Below are 27,688 nucleotides of genomic sequence, written 5' to 3'. Positions count from 1 at the left end.
CAAGCTGCTTTTCTTTAACCCAAATCAACAGAAGTTTTTCTACCTCTTCTATTTCCTGAGCAAACCACGAACAATCTCACAGGAAAGAGGCAATCAGTGACGTGTTGCCACACGGACGAATATTAAATTACCCTCCCAGTCTTTTCAGCACGGACACTGGACAAATACATAATATTGGGAGAAATTGATAAATATGTTTATAAAGTATATCGTTTGGTCAGGGTAATTAAAACCACAGCCTGAAATCACAGAGAGCCTTCCTCAACTCGAGGGAGGCTAAGGGGGGTTAAATGGCAGTAAAACTGTTCTCTTTAAGACGCATGGGTTGAGTTTAAGACGGAGGGTTGACTCCTTGTCCTCACTGGATGTGAGTAATTTTTCCTAATCACTTTTGTTCATCACCTAAAAGGCTCCATCATTTCACAAGCGGAAGAAAGTCCCGAAACAGCAAATCAATGAAATAGAGTCATCTTACAGTCTGCAATTTGTCACCAGTCAGTCTTGGTGTCATTCAATTTTCATCAGCAATTTTTGATTTTTTTCATATGTGCATGTTAGCTCGCATTGTCAATGCCTGATTTGCATGCAATGTGGTGAATGTTCTTTATGTCCTGATAGTTTGGAAACCGCACAAATTATTAACTCGTTCACTGCCATTCACAAATTTATTCAGGTATTGAAAAAAACACAACGTGGAACGTCATTCCTGAATTTGTTTGGGTTTTGTTTTTTCTTGTGAGGTGGTTTCAAGCTTCGGTCAGACCTCTGTCACATTTTGCAAGGTGGTGATGGAGGGTGCGGATCCCAAAAAGCAGGTGTCATGATCTGGTTGGCGACCAACGGGGGGCGCTGTCGCCCCCGCCTACACCTCACAGGTGCTGGTCGTCCCGATCAGATTGGCGACCAGCGGGTAGCGACGTCAGCCCTGCCTGCAGCCTCGCAGGTGTTGGTCGTTTAATCATTGACATTTAAAAGAACACCCGGCACGACCATCCGGTGCCGGTTCACTGGTTGTTTGCTGCTTGTTTGCTGCATGCATCGTGTACGTGTTTGTTTAACCTTGGCGGACTTTTACACTTGGTTTTCTTTTGCTACTTTGTATTTTTTCCATTCAGATCATTTTGATGTTTTACATTTTGTTCCTGCTGACTTTATTTTAATACAATTTGTCAAACAACCTCCTGCTCCCTCCTGCCTGCTTTTTGGGATCCGCACCCGCCATCACCACCTCGCGAACCGTGACAGCAGGCAGGAGGGAGCAGGATGTTGTTTGACAAATTGTATTAAAATAAAGGTCAGCAGGAACAAAATGTAAAACATCAAAATGATCTGAACAGAAAAAAAGTATCAAAAGAAAACCAAGTGTAAAAGTCCGCCAAGGTTAAACAAACACATGCACAGCATACAATGCCTGCAATTGCAGACAAAGCATGCAACAAACAATGAACCGACACCGGATGGTCGTGCCGTGAGTCCTTTTAAGTGTCACTCATTAAAACGACCATCACCTGCGAGGCTGCAGGTAGAGCTGACGTCGCTACCCGTTGGTCGCCAATCCGAACGTGGCAGTCCGCCACTGATCGGGACGACCAGCACCTGTGCAGGTGCAGGCGGGGCCAACAGCGCCACCCGTTGGTCGCCAACCAGATCATGACACGGATATCATCAAGAGGCAACTACATCAACGACCATCATGAAGGTAAATAAAACGACTTTATTAGACATTTCAGTTTATTTCTTTAATTACAATCCAATGTTTTGGGGCTCTTCTCATGGTTCCCCGAAGACTTTATAAAATTGTCTTGGTCTTCTCTGTTTATATCCGGGCCAAATACATGGCCCCATTCAGGGTTTTTTGTACCAGGCATGTTGGTCCAGGTCAAAATCCATAAAGCTCCACCCAATTTTTTTGGAAATCTCATTTTGCGAGCAATACTTCTGTGTAGGCTCTCAGTCGTACAGGAGTGATCGATTGAGGAAAAGGTTTCTTCAGCCATCATCTGTACTTCTTTGAAGGTGTCATACATTTCGCTCCTCATCCGAAGAGCTTCGTCAGTGAACCAAAGTTGTGCTGGTAAACCTGGCGCGATATAAGTTAAAATCTTAGCTAACTGCTGAAAAACAATCTATAGCCGTTCCACAACAACTCAAAGTGACAAAAGAAAGCATAAAAAACATTAGCTGGCTGGCTAGCTTTTAGCTCTCTACCTGGCTGGCTGTTGGCTATCTATTAGCTATTTATTAGCTATCCATTAGCTGGCTAGCTATTAGCTGGCTGGCTGTTGGCTATCTGGATATGTATTCGCTGTTTATTTGCTATTTATTAGCTATCCATTAGCTGGCCGGCTAGCTATTAGCTGTCTAGTTGGCTGGCTATAAGCTGTCTAGCTGCTGGCCATATGGCTATCTATTCGCTATTTATTTGCTATCCATTAGCTAGCTATTAGATTTCTAGCTTACTGGCTGTAAGCTGTTTAGTTGGCTAGCTGCTGGCTATCTGGCTATCTATTAGCCATTTATTTGCAATCCATTAGCTAGCTAGCCGTTTATCTATTTGAGTTACTTCATGGTTGAGTGAACGCTGGCGCGTGTGGCTGCTGCTGCTCACCCACAGAAAAACAGATCCTGTGATTGTAAAGTGACCTTGAGAGTTTTGAAAGGGGCTTAGAAATGAAATGTTATTATTTTTATTATTAACAACACAAAAAAAAAAACAATAATTCTCAAGATTCAAAAAGGAGAGGAGTAGCAGTACCATACATTGCAGGAGTTTCTGAAAAATTACAAAGAGTCCTTTGGCAACATAAAATTCCTACTTATTTCAAACCGATAAACACGTTAAGGCAAAAATTAGTGCATCCAAAAGATAGGCTACCAAATGAAAAACAAAGTAATGTAGTTTATTCCATACATTGTAAGAATGAAAATTGTAAAGAGCAGTACATTGGGGAGACTCAACAAATTCTCAAAAAAAGACTTTATCAACATCGCAGGGATAATACTAGTGGGCCTCAATCGGCAGTACATTTGCACCTAAAAGCTAGCAACCACTCATTTGACGACAATGAGGTTAAAATCTTAGCGAAAGAACATAGATGGTTTGAAAGGGGCGTAAAAGAAGCGATTCTTATAAAACAACAAAATCCTTCATTAAATCGGTCTGGTGGGGTGAGGTTCAATTTGGATCGTTCATACAATAGCCTGCTTAGGCAAAACAGGTTAGGCAACTTTCGCAATGCTGATGAGGGTCGTTATGCTGATGAGGTGATACCGGGGGCAGTGGGGGTAATAGGCCAATCGTTAGTCAGGAATGTAGGAACAATCAGTGGGGCCACAGGGAGGGGTCCCCCGCCCCTCCCAACCTGAGAGTAGGGACCTATCATAGCTGTGTCCGGCGCCACCATGTCTGGACATTAGGGATATATAAATGGGGCCGATACGACCAGTCAGACTTTAGTTCGCTGACGAAGCCTCTTGGATAGGAGGCGAAACGTCCGAAACCTTCACTTTTGTACAGATGACGGCTGAAGAAACCTTCTCATCGATGGACCACTCCTGTACGACTGAGAGCTTACACAGACGTAACAACACAAAAACAACAAAAAAGGCAAGGCCTCGTTAAAGCACTTGCTAACGGCTGCCTACTTGGGCGGCATCTTGGATTTTTAATTTTTTTTTTTACCTCTATCCATCCATCCATTTTCGGACCCGATTTATCCTCACACGGGTCACAGGACGTGATGGAGCACAAATCCCAGAAACATTGGCTACTCGTATCAGAAATATTTCATGGATAAGGTGGAGTTTACAGCCATGCCTGCTTAATGGCCTTCTGCTCCCTTTAATGACATTAGATGGGAGGTCTTTTGAGTCATGACAGTGACCTATCCAATAGTCTTGATTGCCTTACGCCCACCCTCACAGCCTGGACCCCTTTAAATCCATAATTCACAACATAATGGACATGATTTCTGAGTGCACTGAATACACGACCACAAAGGCCAGATGGAGTCTTTAAGAGCAGCTCATCTGCAGATGCAATTTATTGCATGATTTCTAAATGCGGACTAGTATCTGGAGGAAATTTCAAAGAATAATGATCGTGCCTGTCGACCTGTTAGCACCTCATTAACTCATTCCTCCCGGCAAACGACTACAGTCGTTGTGTTTTTACTTTCGTTATCCCGAATCACGCCTCTAGTCGGGCAAGAGCGATAACAAATAATGCCAAATGCCGACAACAGGCGGGCCGTGAATAGATGTTAACCCTTGACGGACGATTGTGCTTCTATATCGGGAAAATGAAAGGTAGCAGTTCAAGTACGAAACCTCCATTCTTGTTTACCAGATCGTTCCTCATTGTTCAAATCAAAACTAGAACATCATGTTCATCAACCGACGTTAGCGATACTTGGTTTGAAAACTCATTCACTGCCATTTATTCAGGAATTGAAAATATGACGGAGAGCGCCATCCCCGAATTTATTCGGGTTTTGTTTTGTTCATGCTTGTGTGCCGAAAAAGCGCTGGTCTTGGCCTCTGGCAGTGTTTTTTCATTTCCACAAAGGGGCAGCATTTCCCTTTTTTCCATGTTAGCGCTTTGTTCTACCTTCAGCTGTTGTTAAAGCGCTATATAAACCAATATGTACTGTATTTTGTATAGTCGCCCCCATTTCAAGCTCAGATACCTCCAGACCCATATAATTTAGGAAATAACTGTTTTTTTTCTGATCAAAGAAAAGAGTCTAAGGTTTATTACACTGCATGGAATGTTTGTGTAATCCGAAAACTCAATTATCTGTGGGTCCTAGAATTTCAGTGTCAAACCTGGCACTAACATTTTCAATTCCCAAATAAATTTGTGAATGGCAGTGAATGAGTTAATAGTCCCACAATGGGGAAATTTGCAAATATTTCAGTAACTTAACTTTCGAGTCATGCTATCATTGAAACAAGTATATTCTAACAACCCGAGCGTAAAATTATCCTTACGCCTTGCCTTCGGCCCGCCTATCTTGGCGGGAAACAGAAACCTGATGCCACGACGGCAGGCCAGAACAGGTACAGAAACCGAGGAAACGTTGGTAGACACAAAGGAACAATAGAAAACGGACAAAGTGAGATTACGAGCTATGCATTAGCGGGATTTCCACCTGCTACCCTTCGTGGGTGTTTGGTGGCCACACATAATGTAGCTAATGAAAATTGTTTTCTTTGCCCCAGGGGAGGGGCAGCAATCAAAATGTCTCCTCAGAAACTCTCTATTTCACACTGGCCATTTAATCATAGCCCTATTCAGTTTTCAATTACAACGAAGCCACATAGAAGCATGAAAAGCTTGGAAAGCCTCTCAGTTCATCGTAAAAGTTTTGGCCTAATTTTCCCAAATGATGTGCAGCATTAAAAATGGTGGAATTGGCGTTGTTTGCAAAGCCGTGGCCGCCTAGACAGCACAATGTAAAAAAAGAGAGAGAGAAAAAAATCCACGTTGCCTGGTAACAAAGGGAAGCCAAACTGACATCATTCCCGAATTTCTATCAATCCGCATTCATACAACTCCAATGCAGGCTTCTGTTTGTCTTTTTTGCTTTGTCAACCAAAACACGAAACAGTTCTTGTTATCTCATTGAATCGTTAGAGGTGGCTTAATGTAGAAATCCAGATGTACAGCAGCTCATTGTGTCCTTTTTGTGGACCACAAACTTAAAGGACAACCGACACCATTTTTTTTTTGTTTCCTAACTGCCATCAGAAAAACGTTTTATAGCATCTAAAATACTCAAAACAATGGCTTCAGATTCGTAGAAGATGCTTTCTTGTTACTCATCCAGTTATGAATATAATTCAAATTGTTCTGACGAGAAAAGCATATATGTTTGCAATTGATTAAAGAAGTCCTCCCGTATCAATTTGAGCCGTCAAGACTTCAATGTAGCGTCCCAGAAAATGCACAAGATGGCGCCCAAGCTCCATCGGAAATGGGCTGATTTGTCTCCTGGGAATTTGTGTCAACTGGTATCAAATAGTAGTCTTGGTGCAACACACAACGATTCACCATCGCGTTATTTATGTTTTCCTTCTCATTTCGCCATCAACACGATGTTTTCAGACCAAACAAAGTACCCAAAATGCATTGTGTGTGGCTTTCTCGGTGAGAGGCGTTCCTTTTCTGACGTCACGTCAGGAATCGACACCAACTCGAAAACAAGACTTCCTGAATCTTCAGCGCGAGTCTTAAAACGTAAAATGCAGTGAAACCTCGGTTTATGAACCCCTTGGCTTACAAACTTCGGTTTACGAACGTTAAATTTATGAATATTTTACCTTGGCATACAAACTATTTTTCAATACGTACTATTTATCAAGACATCCTGGCGTGATGTCACGAACAGGGGGGCGGGACCTTCTGAAACTCGGCATCTCCGGGGTTATTTTGAAGTAGTTTTGGGACACTTTAACTCATTTTTATTGGCGTTTTGCATTTGACGAAAAATATCAGCCTGCGTGTTTTGGGTATTTTAGATGCTATCTGATGTCAGTTAGGAAACAAAAAAATGGTGTTGGTTGTCCTTACAGTAACAAAAAAGTCCAAAATGGCACCTGAGGAGGCAGCCGTCAGCAAGTGCTCCCACTTTTTTTGTGTGTGTGTGTGTTGATTTTGTGTTTTCATTTGTCACTTTAAGTTGTTATGTGTCCTGTGGAAAGGATACGGACATTTTTTCAGCATTTTTTCCCACGACATTCAACAAGGAGGAGATTCTGCTGAGCCCTTGCGCCTTTTCGGCAGCTCAAATATGCCAGCACTGTTTTTGATTCGGAATGTTAGTGTCGTTTGACTGTCATCGCTGGACAGCTCTGGGGCGATTGTGCTTGTAATGGGCAGCAAATTCACAGCCTCACTTTGTTCAGCGGAAAGGTCGGTGCTGTTGGAACTGTCACGGCTTAGAATTGAAGCATATTTACGTGGGACAGGAGATATGAGACAATTTCTTTTCATCAATGGATGGTACAGCTGCGTGTTTACTTTCAACATCTAACTTGTGGCAGACATGCACATTTCACCATGATGTCACTGATCCACTAGTGAAAAGGATGCTCTGATCCTCTCATTGATATCGAACTGCTTCATTTTACAAAGAGAGAGTAGAAAGTGCTTAAAATTAAATAACTGTCTGTCTTTTATGTTGTGTCACATTATTTGTTATTTATTTATTTTTGTTTGTTTTGACTTCAAGATGGCTCCGAGAGAGAGGCTGCCTTTACAGCAGCTCCTGTATTTCGTTTTTCTACTTCTTCCTTTCCTTTCCTCTTACTTTCATCACTTTCCCAGTTTAATGTACATTTCTCCACCTCAAGACTAATAAATCATAATCCCATCCAATCTAACCCAATAACGAAGTCTACCGGAGATAAAAGCATCGATCATTTTCTTTTCTTCATCCTGAAATGTACAGACACTCAGTCTGGATTTGATTGATTGATTGATTGATTGATTGATTGATTGATTGATTGATTGATTGATTGATTGATTGATTGATTGATTCACCTATTTATTTATTCATTCATTTATATACTTTTTGTCTTATATTTTCTCCCTTGCATCATTTTGCTGCTGTAAATTGGGAAATTCTCCATTGTGAAGCAAATAGAGGTTTTCTGTTCTTATCTCAAAAAATGTTCACTTTGTACTTGTTGAAATTACGGATTTCGACAATCTAGTACATTCTGACTGCGGGAAGAGCTGCGATAATATCGTTGAAGCATTACCTTTCATTCATGGCACTCAATGAAGTGGGCTGAAATGTCAAATCGGTAATGCGCTGTAATTTTGCCCTTTGGAGCATTGCCTAATTGCCCATAACTGCCATCACACCATGACGCTGATTGTGTAACGTTCTTTTAAAAAAACACTTTTGTCCAAGGCAGGCAACTAGATTGCTTTCATTGTTTGTTTATTTTGCGAGACTGTAAAGCAGGGGTGTCAAACATACGGCCTGTGGGACGGAACAGGCCCCCGAGGAGGTTTGATCAGGCCCGCAGGATAATTGAAGTGGAAAAAATGCAAAAACAACATGGAATTCATATTTTTAATGAGGTGCAATTCAAGGATTGTCCATTAGGTGGCAGAGTTGTGCTGTTTCGATCAACGTCGAAGAAAACAGCAGTGTTTTTTTTTCAACCGCGGTTTCAACACCCTCATTAGCCAAAATCTACCCAGGCCATATGTGGCCCACGATGTGGAATGAGTTTGACACCCCTGCTGTAAAGGAAAGGTGGAAAATATATATATATAGCCAAAGGTTTACCCCAGTTTCACACAGTAACCTTCCTTGAAAGCAGCCTTTAGTTTGGAACCTTTTTTATTGGGGTGTAAAAGACTGTAAACTGTTTTACTAGCCATAGTAAAGTTCTGCGTGGGTTTTCCCTTGGTACTCCGGTTTCCTCCTACATTCAGAAAATTGGATTGAGCACTTGATTGAGCATCTATTGACAAAAACAGACTGTCTTACATCTCCTGTGCCGCGTAACTCCGCTTCAATTCCAAGCCGTGACAGTTCCACGTACGCATATTGTCACGATTTTCTGACTGGACACGTCCAAAAGAGCATCAAATAGCTGCAGGTGATTCAGAAGGCTGCAGCCGAGGTTCTAACCAGAATCGCCTGATACATTTGGCTAAAGTGTTTTGAAGATATACAGTGATACCTCGGTTTACGAACCCCTTGGCTTACGAACTTTTCGGTTTACGAATGTTACATTTATGAAAATTTTACCTTGGCATACAAACTTTACCTTGGCATACGAACTTTTTTCGTACACGGAGCTGCCTCAATGAGTGATGTGTCTTCGAGAACGAGCCCGTTCTTCTAACAACAAAATGGCAGCCGACTGTTTTTGTCCTCTACCCCTGCCCCCAGTCTTCGGTTAAAGCCACGTGATTGGTCAAGATTGGTCCAGTGACTCCCAGGCGCTACAGATCCATGCGCACCAAATCCAACAGACATTTAAACAGCTTCTTCCCCTATCGCCATTAACTCTCTGAACAGCAACCCAAATCTAACTGTATATTGCCTCTTGGAATTTTTTTTATGATGATACTAGTGCAGCGTGTTCTGCCGGAGACAACTTCTTTGTGTGTTCTACATACTTGGCCGATAAAGATGATTCTGATGATCTGTTTCTAAATGAAATAACATACCTTTTTGCTTGTGTGTCTTCACAGTGAGCAGCCTGGAGACGGTGACGGGATATTATGGCCAAACACTGGAGATTCCGTGCAACAAAGGAGCCGTGAAAGCGGAAGATGCGCTGATCACTAAGTGGAAATATGTGAGTCAACATGGAGGTCTGCCTGACACAGAGCGTTTGACGCTCAGTGTCTATGCGTGTGTGTGTGTGTGTGTGTGTGTGTGTGTGTGTGTGTGTGTGTGTGTGTGTGTGTGTGTGTGTGTGTGTGTGTGTGTACGTGTGTGTGTGTGCGTGTACATGTGTGTGTGTGTCTGTGTCTATGTGTGTGTCTGTGTGTGTGCATGTGTGTATCTATGTGTGTGTGTGTGTATGCGTGTATGCATGTGTGTGTGTATCTGTGTATCTGTGTATCTATTTGTGTGTGCTTGTGTATGTGTGTGTGTGTGTTCGTGCATTTGTGTGTGCTTGTATGCGTGTGTCTGTCTGTGTATAACTGTGTGTGTGTGTGTGTATATCTGTGTGTTTCAGTGTTTGTGCCTAAGTGTGTGAGTGTAAGTGTGTGTCTGTGTCTGTGTGTCTTTTTGTGTGTGTGTGTGTGTGTGTGTGTGTGTGTGTGTGTGTGTGTGTGTGTGTGTGTGGGTGTATATATCTGTGTCTGGGTGTCTTTGTGTTGTGTGTGTGTCTGAGTTTGTGCATTTGTGTGTGTATTGGTGTGTGTCTGTGTGTGTATTAGTGTGTGCATTCGTGTGTGTTTGTGTGTCTGCTTGTGTGTCTGCTTGTTTGTATCTGAGTGCCTGTGTGTGTGCGTATCTGAATATCTGTCTGTGTGTGTGTATCTGTGTGTGTCTGTGTGTGTGCCTTTATGTTGTGTGTACCGTGTGTCTATGTGTTTCTTTTTGTGTGTGTGTATCTGTGTGCGTGTTTGCGTGTGTTCATGTTCATGGGTCCACTGCTCATGTGTCTTCTGCAACAAATCCTTTCCAGGACAAAGGGGACGGACTGCCAGGAGACCTGCTGGTCAAAAAGAAAACCGAAAGTGTCTCCATTCGCGCCACCGACGACTACAAGGGTCGCATCGACATGGCCGCCAATTCCAGTCTGCTGCTTTCTGCCCTCAAGATGAGCGACCAGCGCAAGTACACCTGCATGCTGGTGGTTGGCTTAGAAATTGACGAGTACCCAGTCAACGTGCTCGTCTACAGTGAGTGCGGTGTAGGATTGAGAAATTCCAAATTGGAAACTCTCCATGGGAATTAATTTACAATTTTAAAAAATGGATTAATTAATCAAAACGTCTGAATAATTTGTATTTTAACTCATTACCTGCCATTCCCGAAATTATTCAGGAATTGAAAAGTGTGACGTGGAACGCCGTTCCCAAATTTCTTCGGGTTTTGTTTTTTCTTGTAGGGATGCCGATAAAGCGCTGGTCAGACCTCTGGAAATGTTTTTCCTTTCCATGAGGGGACAGCATTACCATTTTGTATATGTTCGCCCTTTGTTGCAGCTTCAGCTGTTGTTAAAGCGCAATAAAAATCAATATGTATGTATTGTTTTGTATTTTGGACAGCCACCCCCATTTCAAACTCAGATAACTCCAGACCCATATAACTTCGGAATTAATTCTTTTTTTCTGATGAAAGAAGAGAATCTAAGGTTTCTAACACAATATTGAAAAGCCCAAAGGAAAAGAAGAAGTAGTAAAAATTCGAACAGATTAATGACATTAATGACATGTCTATTTATTTCTTTATTAATTTATTTGTTTGTTTCTTTGTTTGTTTGTTTATTTGGTTGCTAGCTTTTAGGTGCATAGGTACTGCCGATTGAGGCCCACTAGTATTATCCCTGCGATGTTGACATCGTTGGCCTCAATCAGCAGTACATGTGCACTTAAAAGCTAGCAACCACTCATTTGACGACAATGAGGTTCAAATTTGAACCTCATTGTCGTCATATGAGTGTGTGTAAGTGTGTGTCATGGTGGGCAATGAGGCTCATTGTCGTCAAATGAGTGGTTGCTAGCTTTTAAGTGCACATGTACTGCCGATTGAGGCCAACAATGTCAACATCGCAGGGATAATACTAGTGGGCCTCATTCGGCAGTACATAGTGGGCCTCAATCGGCAGTACATATGCACCTAAAAGCTAGCAACCACTCATTTGACGACAATGAGGTTCAACCCTTAGTGAAAGAACATAGATGGTTTGAAAGGGAAGTAGAAAAAGCAGTTTTCATCAAACAGCAAGACCCTTCTAGTGAAGGGTCTTGCTGTTTGATTGCCATGGTGGGGTGAGGTTCAATTTGGATCGTTCGTACAACAGCTTGCTTAGGCAACATAGGATTTGCAATACTGATGAGGTCATACCAGAACAAATAGGGCAATCAGGCCAGTCGTTAGTCAGTACAATTGGAACAATCAGTAGAGCCGCAGGGACTAGTCCTCTGCTCCCCCCTAACCTGAGAGCAGGGACCTATCATAGCAGAGCCCGGCACCGCCTTGTCTGGACAGTAGGGATATATTTATAGGGCCTAAACTACCAGTAAGATTTTAGTTTGCTGACGAAGTTTCTTGGATAAGAAGCGAAACGTCCGACACCTTCAAAGAAGTACAGATGACGGCTGAAAAAAACTTTTCATGTATTTATTTATTTATTTATTTATTTATTTATATGGAGGACCCCACACATGAAGGGATGTGTCTTTATGTTGTCATATTATTTGTTATTTAGTTTTTTTGTTTTTTCTTTTTCTTTATGTTACGTACTTCCGGGTTGAGTGAACGCTGGCGCGTGTGGCTGCCGCTGCTCAGCCGCAGGAAAAAAAATATCCTGTGAGAGGTATGTAAGGCACTTATAAATGAAATGTATTATTATTAATATGACTTTTATTGAATGTTTATGTAGTCCTAAAACTCCATATTCTGTGGGTCCTGCAATTTGAGTGAATGACAAAAACCCTGACACTGGAGTGGACACATTTTTGCACATTGTCTGGCGGTGAATGAGTTAATCTCATCTAATATTGTTCAGAAAAAAAAGCCTATTCATTCCCATGCGAAGTTTCCAATGTGGAGTGTATTGAAAATTTCACCCATTTAAATTTCACATTGACATACACTGAAAATTTCAAGAAAAAAAAGTGTAACTTAAATATATATTCATTATCACATTCATATATTCATAATTGTGTGTCATGCAGAAGCGCCTGCAGGGGTGGAGATTTCCGATAAGGCAAAAGAGCTGCCGATTGGCAAACTCACAAAGGTAGGTCGGACCACCCTGGACCACCATTAGATTAGATTGCAGTCTAAAAATTTATCCTGTGACTGTAAAGTGACCGTGAGATTTCAAAGGCGCTTATAAATGACATTTATTATTATTATTATTATTATTACAGTAAAGTCTCGTTATATCGATATCCAAGGGAGTCCGAAAAAATATCGATATAACGGGACTATCGATATATCCGATCCTGCGCCGAACTGCATTAAACAAAAGCCGCCAAAAGAGGGCAGCCAAGCGCCATATAAGAAACGGAGCTGGCCATTAGCTCCCTTTTTTTTGGGTGAGAGATGTTCCCCCAATGTTGCCTCAAAATGGCACATATAATTCTTTAATGATTGTAAACATGTATGCTTTAATCGTCAGAACTACAGTGTATTTGAAACATATTCATAACTGGATGTGTAACAAGAAAGCATATTATCCGAATCTGAAGCCATTGTTTGGATTCACTAGCAATGCAAGACGTCTTGGCGTGAAGTCATTTTTATTTGCATTTGAATAAAAAGTGACATCGGCTGTCCTTTAATACACAGTATGGAATGTTAATAATTTTCAAAATCATCGCGCTTCAGCAGACAAAACAAGAAACATTGTTGCAAAAAACGATTGCATTCATATACAGTACAGTGGGCATGTACATAACACAACAGGGAAACTGCAACGCTTACATCTTACTGTATTATGTATACAATTTAAAAAAGTCATCAATCTTCTTCTGCTTCCCATTTTTACCTTTTAACACAAACACTTCAATCTCGTCTGCTACACACGAGCTAGCGTCTGAAAATGAAAATGGCTCTGCTACACGGGTGCTGGGCACGTAACCAAGTCACCTGGCCAAGTCGACCAATGGCGCGACTGATGGCGTGACACGTAACCAAGACACGTGACCAAGTTGACCAATGGCGCGACCGATGGCGTGTCACGTGACAAAGTCACACGGCCAAGTCGACCAATAGCGCGACCGATGGCGGCTCATGTGACCAAGTCGACCAATGGCGCGACCGATGGCGGCTCACGTAACAAGACACGTGACCAAGTTGACCAATGGCGCGACGGATATATCGATATAAACAACAAAAATGGCCGGCGGGGGATGAAAAGGAGCACCGTAATAACCGGATTATCGTAATCACCGGGTATCGTACTAAACGGTACTAATTATACATAAAAAGACTAGAAATGTGCAAGGGAAATGAAAATAGTATCGTAATAAGCGGTACTATCGATATAACCGATATCGATATAACAAGACTTTACTGTATTATTATTATTATTATTATTATTATTTTTTAATTATTATTATTATTATTATTATTATTATTATTATTATTATTATTATTATTATTATTATTATTATTATCATCGTCATCATCACTTGCAAGCTATTTGCTATCTATTAGCTATCTGGCTAGCTAGCTAGCTACGTATCTGGCTATCTAGCGAGCTACATTTCTAGCTAGCTATGTATTGGATTGGATTGGATTGGATATGCCTTTATTAGTCTCACAGTGGAGAAATTTACATTTCACAGCTAGTATTCACTATCTAGCTGGCTGGCTGGCTGGCTAGCTGATTGGCTATCTAGCTAGGTATCTTTTGGCTAACGATTGGCCAGCTAGCTAGCTTTCTACCTATTTGAGTTACTTCTGGGTTGAGTGAACGCTGGGGAGTGTGGCTGCCACTTCTCACTCGCAGAAAAACTTATCCTGTGACTGTAAAGTGACCTTGAGAGTTTTGAAAGGCGCTTATAAATGAAATGTATTATTATTATTATTATTATTATTATTATTATTATTTATTATTATATAAAGGTAGGATTTTTTTCCCCCATGTGTGACAAATATTACTTATACATGTACAGTATTGGCATTTAAAGAAACACATCAAGGGAACCCCCCGGCCGCGCTTGTGACTACAATAATGCGTCCTCTTGAAGCAATACTCATGAATTAGTCACGAGTACATTGTCGCTTTGAAGGAAATTTCATGGTCTGTTGTGTAAGATATCCTCAGGTCAACAGTAAGCGGAGGTACTTTGACTGCTACACACTGTAAAAAAATGATTTATGAAAGTGTTTTTTGAGGGATTTTTCTCATTCCGTCCCGCAGCTAGCCACATGCATCGCAAAGGATGCCAATCCGGCAGCCAAAATCACATGGCTCAAGAATAACAAACCCCTGGCGGATGGCGGGAAAGGTGTGTTATTCGTATTACATAATTCATCATCGTCATAGGATCATGTGCTAGTCATAAATATCATAAAAACATGTGTGTCTAGTTTGGATTGTCAATTGTGAACCTTTGCGTTTATATATGAGATTTCAAGTCTCATAGTCACATGTTAAGTAGCAGGACTCATTCACTCCCAAGTGAGAAACTCAAATGGTGGGGCATATAAAAATAGCATCCAATATTAAATTCATAAATTGTTGTTGTTTGTTTTTTGTGGTATATGATGAACATTTCTTGTGTTGTATTGTTTTGTGATTTCAACTGTTTATGTTAAGAAACCTGCTTTGGGACTATGGCCGAAAACGAGCATAAACGCTCAGTCCGGTGTATTTACACTGTTGTGTCGATTCATGTGCAATGTCCTAATGACATAAATAAACACACAACCTAACTAATAAATAAATAAATAAATAGTAACCAGAAAAATAAATTGATAAATGAATGAATACAAAAATAAATTCATTAATTAATAGAAAGATAAATAAATAACAAACAAACAAATAAATAAATGAATAAATAAAAGAGTGACTGCATGAGTGAATAAATAAATACTAACCAAATTAATGAATCCATTGATGAATAAACAAATTAATGAGTAATAATAATTTTAAATAAATAAATTGATAAATAGATACATAAATACAGTACATGCATTAAAAACATAAATGTGTGAATGCATGAAGGAATGAATAAATACTAAGCAAATAAATGAATGGATGAATGAATAAATACTAATCAAATAAATAAATAAACAAATAAATAAATACTCTAAATAAAGATAAAAAATACATAAATAAATAAATGTGAGTGCATAAATGAATGAATGACTAAATGATAACCAAATGAATAAATAAATAGATAGATAGATAGATAGATAGATAGATAGATGAACAAATGAATAAACAAATGAAAAAAATGAATGAATGAATACTAACCAAATAAATAAGTGAATAAATAAATACTCTAAATAGAGATAAAGACATAAATAAATAAATTAATTCATAAATCAATGAATAAATAAATAAATGGTAACCAAATGAATGAATAAATAAATACATAAATAAATTAACAAATACATAAATAGATAGATAAATAAATAAACAAATACATTGAGACCTCAACTTACGAACTTAATTGGTTCCCAGACAGAGTGTGTAAGGTGAAAAGTGTGCATCTCAAAAAAAAAATCCCATAGGAAACCATTAAAAAGAGAATAATCCGTTCCCGGGTTTCCATAAAATATACTTTTCAACTAAATAAGCCTTAAAACTACACACAACCTACCTTATTCTATGTATATGCTATCGTATTGTAATGAAAGAAATGCACTGCATTGTATCATAAAGTCACTTTATTTACATTTGTGATGGTCATTTATGGCTTGGAGGTCGAAGGTCAAAGGGAATTGCTGTTTGGAAAGAGGCGCATTACATGAGGACTGTAATTAAAAAAATAAACTGTGCTGTAAAATAAAGTTTTATTTGCCTTTTTTGATGGTCGTTGATGGCTTATAGAAGGAGAGTCACCTTCCATAAGGACTGTTGGTAACTTGTGTGTATTATGAAAATGGTGTGTATTATGAAAATAGTGCTTATTATGAGGTTTAATTTTCATAAATTTGACGTTTGTAAGATAAGGTGTTTGTAAGTTGAGGTCTCACTGTATATGAATACATACATACAGACAGACAGACCGAGTCAACAGTGCAGAGGGCTAAAGTTCCCGTGATTTTGTGTTTGCGTCTGGCGACTGAGCTCCTTTCTTCTTGCGAGAGGGAACCTCCTGAGAGCTTATTGTTTATTTTTCAACGCAGGCCTTTCTATCCAAACCTTGGTGCACGTCGACCCACTAAGCAGCCTGTCGAGCACCCGGTCCACACTGCAGTACTCGGCTACGAAGCAGGATACCGGCGCCCAGTTCTCATGCAGCGTTCGGCACAACGTGGGCGAGGAGCTGACATCGTCTCCGCTCACTTTCCCTATCACATGTGAGACGACTTTCTTTCTATTTGGGCGCAACGTTGTATCTGCTTGGAGCTATTACTTACCCGTTGACTCCTTCCAGACGCCACGGAGAACATCGTCCTGCAGGTTATCGCCCCAGAACCTCTGGTAGAAGGTGACAATGTGACTCTCAAGTGCATGGCAGATGGCAACCCGGCTCCGACCAGCTTCAACTTCCACCTGAAAGTACGCAGATGAGCCTGTGGTCTCTTATTTAGTCGTGAATTGTCTGAGATGTTCAGTTCGGACACTGTGAACAAAGGCTTGAACACAGAAAGATTGTATTTTACTGCCGGCAGGGGACGCAGCCATTCAATTCCCAAGCACCAACAACTATAAAACAACAGAACATAGACATTTTAATTGGTTGTCATTTCCATGAACTGATAGATTTGTAACCTGGTTAATGACCTCTTCCTGTGAAGGAGTTTACCAAGTCGTAAATTAGTCCAAGACCAGATCTCCTTTGAAGATGACAGTTTAACAGGCAGTGTCTGTTCACCGAAGATTGACCCCAGATTTTCTGTGCTTCCATTGAAAGCATTTTAAGCATGAAACTTATATATGATATGATATGATATGATATGATATTATATTAAAAATGATAACATCTATTCTGTCTATTCTGTATCATCAATCACCAGAGCATCCCGAGCTAATCAAAGCTATTGTTTGTATTTTTCAGGGCAATGTCATTCCGGTGAAAAATATGAACACATACAGACTCACTCATGTCTCGCGTGATGACACCGGTGAATACCAATGCTCCCTGATTGACGACCCCTCCATGGTGGCTTCCGAGGACGTTACAGTCAATTGTAAGACACCACCCTGCCTTCTCCTGAAAGATTATCCCATTAGAGCTGTCATTTTTTTTCCTCTTTTGAAGCTTATGGACTTGCTGTCGAGAGTGAAGCGAGAGTGAAGCGTGTTCGCACCATAGCGTTCAGATTTCTTGCATACCTGTCAACCTGCGAAGCAATATGACCTTTCGAATGGCTCCATTTTTCTTTACTTACTGAGAAAAAAAAAAATATATATATATATATATATATATTAAAAAAACCTAACACAAGTTAACATATTTCTAGCAATAATCAAGCACAATGATACCTTGGCTTACAAACTTAATTGGTTCCCAGACAGAGTGTGTAAGGCGAAAAGTGTGTATCCCAAAAAATAATTTCCCATATGAAACCATTAAAATGAGATTAATCCATTCCCAGGTTGATGGCTTGATGGAATGGAGTGGCCGGTTTCATTGGCATTAAACACTTGATGAGGAACGTAGCCTTCTTCTTTCACCATCTTGAGGAATGATCCCTTGTAGGTGCTTTCTCTGCGATAATTTTATCTAGTTCCTCATCAATTGTGTTCTGTTTAACTGGGTTGATAGCTTTTAGCATCAAGTGTACAGATGACTTGTGCGGGTTGTTTGTGGAGCCTGATTGATGGGATATTTTAACCTTGCAGTCTACACTCTGTCTTTGAACTATCAAAGTTGAAACTCTCTCACAGTCGCCTGCCTGTCACTTTAATGTTTAAGCCAACCCCCCTCACTGCTGCGTTCTTGACCAATCACATGGCTTTAAACAAAGACTGGGGGCGAGTAATAGAGGACAAAAACAGTCGGCTGCCATTTATTTGTTAGAATATCGGGCTCGTTCGCGAACGACACATCACTCGTTGAGGCAGCTCCGTGTACGAAAAAAGTGTATGCCAAGGTAAAGTTTGTATGCCAAGGTAAATTTTTCATAAATTTAACGTTCGTAAACCAAAAAGTTCGTAAACCAAGGGGTGTATAAACCGAGCTATCACTGTATATTCTTTGTTGGAGAACATTGTGGGTTTTTTTTTGCTGTGGACAAATTGAATTTGTCCAGAGAATAAAAAGAATTTCAATTTGTTTTCTTACGTGGTATCCTGCTTGCAACAAAAAAATGATATTACGGCGAAAAAAAACACCGTAAAATATTTAATTTAACTGATTTCAAAATAAAATTCCACTTGACTGGAACTAATTAACATTACTGCTAATATTTAATGACAAAAACGGAATCCAAAATATCTCAAAATTATATTTACTAATTTTTGTGTTTCCCGTACTAACTTTCTTGTATGCCGTACACATCGAAAAATGTGCAAAAATCGTACAGAACACGGCAAAATACGGCCGGTTGACAGGTATGTTACTTACTCTCCTCACGTTGTTATAATAATAATATTATTATTATTAATAATAATAAGGATATTATATTATAAATAATACATGTAATTTATAAGTGCCTTTCAAAACTCTCAAGGTCACTTTACAGTCAATCAACCCAGAAGTAACTCAAATAGAATAGTAAGACAAAGAGATAGAAAGCTAGCTAGCAAGCCAATAGATGGCTAATAGCTAGCCACCCAGAAAGCGATTGTACGGTATTGTATGGTTTGTGTTATCCTCTGCTAATAAGCTCCAGTGGAGCAAGAGGAGTGTAAGAATAATAGAAATATCTGTGAGCTTGTCAGAGTCGGAAGCCGTTTCTGTAATCATCCTCTCATCTCTTTTTTTCTATTTTAGACCTCAACATCCAATTACGTCCCACCGGGAGTGTTGTCAAGGCAGCTGGGGACGTCTTGGAGCTATCGTTCCAAATTGACTCTTCAGGACCATCAAAGGTCTCTTGGACTAAGGTAAAAAAAAAAGAAAGAATACACCCAATGACTTCTTCCACTGCTGACATACTTGTCAACCGGCCGAGTTGATGACGATGCCTGACGTGACATCACGCCTGACCGAGAAAGCGACACACAATGCATTTTGGGTACTTTGTTTGGTCTGAAAACTTCATGTTGATCTGTGTTGATGGCGAAATTAGAAGGAACACCCATAAATAACGCAATGGTGAATCGTTGTGTGTTGCCAGGACTCCAATGTAGCGTCCCAGAAAATGCACAAGATGGCGCCCAAGCTCCGTTGGAAATGGGCTGATTTGTCTGCTGGGAATTTGTGTCAACTAGTATCAAATATTAGTCTTGGTGCAACACACAACGATTCACCATCGCGTTATTTGTGTTTTCCTTGTAATTTCGCCATCAACACGGATCAACACGAAGTTTGCAGACCAAACAGTACCCAAAATGCATTGTGTGTCACTTTCTCGGTTAGGGGCGTTCCTAACGTGACGTCACCAAGTCGAAAACAAGACTTCCTGAATATTCAGCGCGAGTCTTAAAACATAAGATATAGCTATATGCCGTGGAATCTTTGGAAAATACGCTCAGTAGAAGTTATTTCAAGTGATTTTACAAATTATGGACACAACTTGTCCGGAGGTTGTTCTTTAAAGACTTTTTTTCTTTAAATAAAAAAAATATCGTTTTGTTCTCATCAGGACAAAGTCAAGCTGGACAAAGAGCCCACGTTTAGCAAGCTCAAGTACTCCGATTCTGGCCGCTATGAGAGTGATGTGAAGATGGGAGCACTTAACAAGAAGGCTTTTTTTGAGCTGGTTGTTGAAGGTAAGAGCCTCAGAAAAGAAAAAGAAACGCACTAAAAGCGTGTTATTGTGCCTTTGTAAGTCACCTACGCCTTTCAAATGTAAAGTGTAAAAAGGTGCAGATGATAAAAGCAACTGAAAATGCCGTGAATGGTAAGTTATGACCTGCATATTTCCCCATTGTGGGACGAATAAAGGTTTTCTGATATGTTCCCAAGCAACACCGAACATCGCTCACTTCAAGCAAACTTGTGTAAGTTAGTAGACGGAGAAGCCATTTGGATGATTACATGTTATCCACCGACAATAGGTCAGCTACCATTAACTCATTCACTGCCAGACGTGGGCAAAAAAAATGTGTCCACTCCAGTCCCAGGGTTTTTGTCATTGTCACTCAAATTCCAAGACCCATAGAATATTGAGCTTTTGGACTAAATGAGCATCCAATGCAGTGTAAGAACCCTTAGACTTTCTTCTTTTATTAGAAAAAATGAGTTAATTCTTAAATTATATAGGTCTGTAGTTATCTGAGCTTGAAATGGGGGCGGATGTACAAAATACACGACAATATATACAGTAAAGTCTCGTTATATCGATATTGGTTATATCGATAGTACTGCTTATTACGATACTATTTCTATGAACGCAAGGAGAAAATTTACATGCCGCAGGATCGGATATATCGATAGTCTCGGTTATATCGATATTTTTTCCGACTCCCGAGAATATCGATATAACGAGACTTTACTGTACATCTGTTTCACTCATTCGCTGCTGTACCCGAATTTGCTTTCTATTAGCTAGCTGCCTAGCTGGCTATCCTTTTGCTTTCTATTAGCTATCGGTCTAGTTACCTAGCTAGCTATCTATTTGCTATCAATTTTCTATCTATTAGCAAGCTACTTAGCTGGCAATATATTTGCTATGTATTAGCTAACTACTTAGCTGGCCATCTATTTGCTATCCTTTTGCTATCTGTCTAGCTAGCTAGCTATTAGCTATCTGTTAGGTTGCTGGCTAGCTTTCTATCTATTTGAGTTAGTTCCGGGTTGAGTGAATACTGGAATACTGGCGTATGTGGCTGCTGCTTCTCACAAGGATCGCAGAAAAACCGATCCTGTGACTGTAAAGTGACCTTGAGAGTTTTGAAGGCGCTTTGAAATGAAATATTTTTATTATTATTATTATTATTATTATTATTATTATTATTATTACATATTGATTTATATCGCGCTTTAACAACAACTGAAGCTAGAACAAAGCGCTAACATGGAAAAAAGGGAAATGCTGCCCCCTTGTGGAAACAAAAAACATTGCCAGAGGCCATAGCCAGTGCTTTATCGACACCCAAACAAGAAAAAACACATTCGGGGAATGGTGCTCTACGTCATATTTTCAATTCCTGAATAAATGTGCAAATGGCAGTGAATGAGTTAATGAATTCTGAACTAATTAGCATGCCCTCTTTTTCGATTTAGCATATAAAAAGATGCAGTGTAAAAAAAAACTACTCTGTGACTTTTCCGCACTTCTGTGCCCAGCTGTCAAAGACCTGTTGCCTCCACTTGCAAAAATGTGTTCTATAAGAAAACAAATTAACACTTTCCAAGTGCTGCTGCTACTGCTCTGCCAGCTCTGTGTGTGTGTGTGTATGTATGTGTGTTAGTGTTTTGTTTTTATGTAAATGATGTCCTTTGCATTGTTCCCCTCTTTTTCTGGGATGTACTGTCTCCCGCAAGTGACAGAATCGCAATTTTACAGTTTTAGTTAACTCTGCAAAAACAAAGAGAACAATTCTGGCTATTGCTTTGGGGTTCGCACTTATACACGATATTGGATGAGTGTGTTTGTATAAATGAAAAAAAACATCAACAAGAACATCCCATTGCAGGTGCTCCAGTGATCAAACAGTTGTCCAAACAGCGCAGTGACGACGGTCAACATAAAGTGTTGATTTGTGAGGCGGAGGGCTTCCCAAAGCCATCTGTTTCCTGGAGCATCAATGGTACCTCGGTATGTATTTACACACACACACACACGCACACACTCACATAGGTGGCGGTAGTGAGTAAAAAAGTGTGTGAATCCAAGTGAAATGAAAATACAAAAAAAAATCATTTTTGGTATATTTGTGAGGACCTCTCTGAAATTTTGAGGGATGCATATATAGAGCCTTTAGAATGAAAAACTTGTGAGGACCGGCCAAAATGTCCTCAGTTGTCAAAAATGTCCTCACTACATTTGATATAAAATCTTAATGGTCCTCACAAGAATAGCCATACAACCACATGCACACACACACACACGGATGGATGGATGGATGGATGGATGGATGGATGGATGGATGGATGGATGGATGGATGGATGGATTTATAAAAAAATGATCGATAGATAGATCTATAAAAAATGTGATTGATAGATCTATAAAAATTTGATGGATTGATAGAGATTTATAAAAAATTGATCGATTGATATAGAGATCTATAAAAAATTGATCGATTGATAGAGAGATCTATAAAAAATTGATCGATAGATAGATCTATAAAAAATTGATCGATAGACTGATAGATCTATAAAAAAATCATAGATAGATCGATCTACAAAAAAAATTATCAATAGCTAGATAGATCTATAAAAGAAATTTGATCGATAGATCTTTATGAAATTTGATCGATAGATAGATCTATCAAAAAATTGATCGATAGATCGATCTTTTTAAAAAATTGATCGATAGATAGATCGATCTTTTTAAAAAATTGATCGATAGATAGATCTATTTAAAAAAATGATCAATAGATAGATAGATCTATGAAAAAATTGATTGATAGGTAGATCTATAAAAATTTTGATGGATAGATAGATTGAGCTATTATAAAAATTGATCGATAGATAGATCTATAAAAAATGGATCGATAGATAGATCTATCAAAAAATGGATCGAGAGATAGATAGATTTTTTTTTAAATAGTGCTCTGAAAAGGCAATTGAACCGTGCTGCCATTTTGTCCTCCAGGTTGAAGAAAGTCCCTTCGTGAACAGCAAAGTTACGCACAAAATCACGGTGGTGCCCACCGTCAACCAGTCGGTCTCATGCACTGTGTCCAACAAGTTTGGGGTGGACACATCGACCATGGAGGTGTCTTCTCGTAAGTAGCCATCCACCACGGTAATGTCATCCGCTGAAGTTGCCAATATCCGTGTGTCGTTTCTTCACCTCTCCCTCTTTTCAACTCTGCTCGCATGACATCTCAATCACAAATCAATTCACTCTCATTAACCACCGCCTTACTGTTTGTTTATTTATTTATCTAATTATTTTTTTTACAGGTTCAAAAAAAAAATAGAGAAAAGTATTTGGTCACTTAGCGTTTGTAAAAAAACAGGACAAGACTACTGAAGAAAATATGGGGAAAAAAAGAGAAAGAATTAATTTCAGCCATTTTTTCAGACTGTTACACATCATGCAAGAAATATGAATATTGTAGATATTGCATTTACAGTTTCCCCCAACATTTATTGAGCTAATCCACATATTTTCTTTTACACAAGAACAAAATTGCACACCAGCAAACAGAAATGTCACAGAAAGCATATCTGTATCTGCTGACATCTAGTGGGAGAACATTTAAAGGACAACCGACTTTTTTGTTTTTTAACTGACATCAGAAAAATGTTTTATAGCATCTAAAATACCCAAAACACGCAGTATGATATTTTGAGTCAAATGCAAAACACCGATAAAAACGACTTAAAGTCTCCCAAATCTGCAAAAAATGGAGCTCCGAATTGGGCATTTTCAGAAAGTCCCGCCCCCAGTTCGTGATGTCATGCCAAGACGTCTTGCATTGCTAGTGAATCCATACAATGGCTTCAGATTCGGAGAATATGCTTTCTTGTTACACATCCAGTTATGAATATGATTCAAATAGTTCTGAAGAGGAAAGCATACATGTTTGCAATCGATTAAAGAATTTATTCCGTGCCATTTTGAGGCAACATTGGGGGAAAATCTCGTACCCAAAAAAAGAGGCGCAAAATGGCGTCATCCTGTGGCCACCTCCGTTTACACAGGCTGATGAATTCCTTATATGGCGCTTGGACGCCCTCTTCTGGCCTTCTGGCGGCTTTTGGGTGCAACACGAGGTCCCCGGTCCAAACAAGTACAGCAAAATACATTGACGTGATGGAAGGACTGCTACAATGCGTCTTTTTTACGGTAAAGGGCGGTCCTTTAGTGACGTCACGTATGGACTCGTCACCAACTCAAAAACAAGACTTCCTGAATATTCGGCGCGAGTCTTAAAACGTAAAATATAGCTATATGCGGTGGAATCTTATTAAAATACGCTCAGTAGAAGTCATTTGAAGCCATTTTACAAATTATGGACACAACTTGTCCGGAGGGTTTAATTGACAAAATCTCAAACAACAAAGTCATCAGAACAGAAAGGTCCAAAGTAGCAAACAAAACCCTGAGTAAAACATGACAACGTGAAACAAACCTGACAGGGTCAAACAAAGAATGAACCGACATTGAATGGTCGTGCCGGGAGTTCTTTTAACTGCCACTGATTAAAATGACAAACACCTAGCTAGAAAGCTAGCCAGATATATCGCTAATAGATATACAGTGAGAGTGATTGCTAGCCAGTTAGAAAGCTAGCTAGCTAGCCAGCTCATAATAATAATGCATTTCATTTATAAGCACTTTTCACAACTCTCAAGGTCACGTTACAGTTGTGGGTGAGCAGCGGCAGTCACACGCGCCAGCGTTCACTCAACCTGGAAGTAACTCAAATGGATAGAAAGCTAGCTATTACTATATAGCTAATAGATATATAGAGAGATAAATTGCTAGCCAGCGAGAAAGCTAGCTAGCTTTAACAACAGCTGAAGCTGGAACAAAGCGCTAACATGGGAAAAAAGGGAACTGCTTCTCCCTCGTGGAAAGGAAAAACATTACAAGAGGTCTGACCAGCGCTTTATCGGCACCCTAGCATGAAAATCCAAACCTGAACAAATTCAAGAATGGCGCTCCAAGTCCTATTTTCAATTCCCGGATAAATTTGTGAATGGCAGTGACAGAGTTAATTGACAGAGTCATGAAGGCATGTCTGAATGCTTTTGTCATTCATCACTGGCATGACAACCGTCTCTTCTTTAAGGTTCGCCTTGTTACCCGTCTGATTCTTTTTCTTATTGAGTCACGTCTGTGCATGTGTTTGTCTAGTTTTTTGTGAATGCCTGTGTGTGTGTTGGGATGCTGGGACTCGATCTGTCCTCCCTCTGATCTGAACCTCCTGCACGCAAACAGTAGACTACAAATAGCGTGAGATGTCATTTTTTTGTGCTTTGGTTGGACGTTAATCGTTTTATTTCGTATCTGATTTCAGTATTTGAGGAGGTGAGAGTGGATAAACGAGGTAAGTGTTTGTCAGAGATGTTCGATCGGACACTGTGGACGAAGGCTCAAACCCAGAAAGATTGTCTTTCACTGCCGACAGGAGACGCAGACATTCATGACAGACGCCTGAATTATGCAGCCCTCTGCCAAGCTATTTATTGAGAGTATATGCAAATTTAAGTAACACATTAGTAAAGCATAGTTTTCTTGATTAGAATACAACGCCCCTGGGGGTTCTAAGCGCGAACAGCTGCAAGGAATTAAACATTGTCTCTTCCATGAACTGATAAATTTGTAACCTGGCTAATGAGCTCTTCCTGTGAAGGAGTTTCAAGTCATAAATTGCTTCGGTGATAAAGGAGTTTCCCAAGTCCTAAATTCTGTCCAAGGCCAGATCTCCTAGATGAAGATGACAGTTTTTACAAGCTGTGTCTGTTGACCTCAGATTGACCCCAGGTTGTCTGTGCTTCAATTGTGTAGTCGAGTCACACATGTTGACTAAGCATATAACAGCATGAAACTTTTAAATATGATAACTTCTTATTCTCCATCAGTGTTCTTCTGGGGAAAGAGGTTGGAAATTAAATGTTCATTGAAAGAATTACAAATAAATACACAGGAGGAACAACGCCACCAGCATCCTGGCAAACATGATCCATTTTCCTGATGGGCTGAACGTATGACGCCATAAACAGGATTTGTGTCATGAACATTTACCTTCATAATCATATAGTGGGGCAGTACGTCCATCCAGCTTATATGTTTAGGCACCGCTTCCTGTTTGTAGTCAGGAGGTCCAAATTGGTGTGTGACCGTCCGTCAGTTGCATGACCGTAGTGTTTGTCTTTTGTCTTGCAGACGACTCGGAAAACGCCTATCAAATCAAGTTGGTGGTAGGAGTAGTGGTCGGCCTTTTTATTGCCGCCATGGTCATTGGGTTGCTTTATGGAATCTGCCAGAAGAAATCCAAGTGAGTCCGAATCGAGCCTACTATGCACTACAGTTGGATAAGGCCTCAATTTACTCATTCAATGCCAGATGATGTGTAAAAATGTCTCCACTCCAGTGCCAGGGTTTTTGTCATTTTCACTCAAATTCCAGGACCCATGGAATGTTGAGTTTTAGGACTACATAAACATTCATTACAGCGTAAGATACCTTAGACTCTCTTCTTTCATGTGAAAAAACTGTTCATTCCTAAATGATATCAGTCTGGAGTTATTTGAGCTTGAAATAGGGGTGGCTGGACAAAATACAATACATACGTACATATAATAATAATAATAATAATACACATCATTTATAAGTGCCTTTCAAAACTCTCAAGGTCACTTTACACTCACAGGATATTATTTTCTGCGGGTGAGCAGTGGCAGCCATACGCGCCAGCGTTCACTCAACCCGGAAGTACCTAAAATAGATAGAAAGCTAGCTTGCTAGCATATCAATAATAATAATATAATAACACATTTCATTTTAAGCGCCTTTCAAAGCTCTCAATGACACTTTACAGTCACAGACAAGCATAAAATACAATCACAAATAGAATACAATAAATAAAATACAGTTATGAATAGAAACAAGAGAAAGAGCTACACTTTATTGGTTTATATAGCTGAAGCTGGAACAAAGTGCTAACATGGAAAAATGGGTAAATGATGCCCCCTTGTGGAAGGGAGAAAACATTGCTAGAGGTCTGGGATGCCGTTTTATCGGCATCCCAGCAAGAAACAAACAAAACCCGGACAAATTCGGGAATAGCGCTCCATGTCGTATTTTCAATTCCCCAATAAATTTGTGAGTGGCGGTGATAGAGTTAATAAAAATATTTGATTAACTTTTAAATAAAGTTATTTGATTAATCTCTTCAATAAAGTTATTTAATTAACTCATTCACTGCCATGAGCGCCATTCTTAAATTTGTTCGGGTTTAGTTTTTTTTTTTGCTAGGGTGCGGATAAAGTGCCTGTCAGACCTGGCAATGTTTTTTCCCTTCCACAAGGGAACAGCATTTACCTTTTGTACATCCGCCCTCATTTCAAGCTCAGATAACTCCAGACCCATATAACTTAGCAATTAAGCC

General features: G+C 39.7%; 1 protein-coding gene across 3 annotated transcripts in view; it reads left to right on the top strand.

Moving 5' to 3' along the window:
* Positions 1-27,688, top strand: part of LOC148888635 (CD166 antigen homolog A-like) — a 41,535-nt gene that overhangs the window by 11,602 nt on the left and 2,245 nt on the right. For 2 of the 3 annotated variants that reach the window (XM_089014121.1, XM_089014124.1), the window contains 13 exons: positions 9,224-9,330; positions 10,174-10,390; positions 12,392-12,456; positions 14,590-14,677; positions 16,527-16,700; positions 16,778-16,902; positions 17,402-17,534; positions 19,283-19,395; positions 20,097-20,223; positions 22,093-22,214; positions 23,215-23,347; positions 25,595-25,624; positions 26,464-26,575. In XM_089014121.1, the coding sequence (XP_088870247.1) occupies positions 9,224-9,330; positions 10,174-10,390; positions 12,392-12,456; positions 14,590-14,677; positions 16,527-16,700; positions 16,778-16,902; positions 17,402-17,534; positions 19,283-19,395; positions 20,097-20,223; positions 22,093-22,214; positions 23,215-23,347; positions 25,595-25,624; positions 26,464-26,575 (1,546 nt within the window). The remainder of the gene's footprint in view (positions 1-9,223; positions 9,331-10,173; positions 10,391-12,391; positions 12,457-14,589; positions 14,678-16,526; positions 16,701-16,777; positions 16,903-17,401; positions 17,535-19,282; positions 19,396-20,096; positions 20,224-22,092; positions 22,215-23,214; positions 23,348-25,594; positions 25,625-26,463; positions 26,576-27,688) is intronic. The other variant, XM_089014123.1, reaches the window with a different exon arrangement.

This window comes from Hippocampus bargibanti, linkage group LG14, assembly GCF_051943395.1.
Source record: "Hippocampus bargibanti isolate YZ-2025 linkage group LG14, ASM5194339v1, whole genome shotgun sequence".
In the NCBI taxonomy this organism is placed as follows: domain Eukaryota; kingdom Metazoa; phylum Chordata; class Actinopteri; order Syngnathiformes; family Syngnathidae; genus Hippocampus; species Hippocampus bargibanti.
This window is presented reverse-complemented; position numbering and strand designations above follow the sequence as displayed.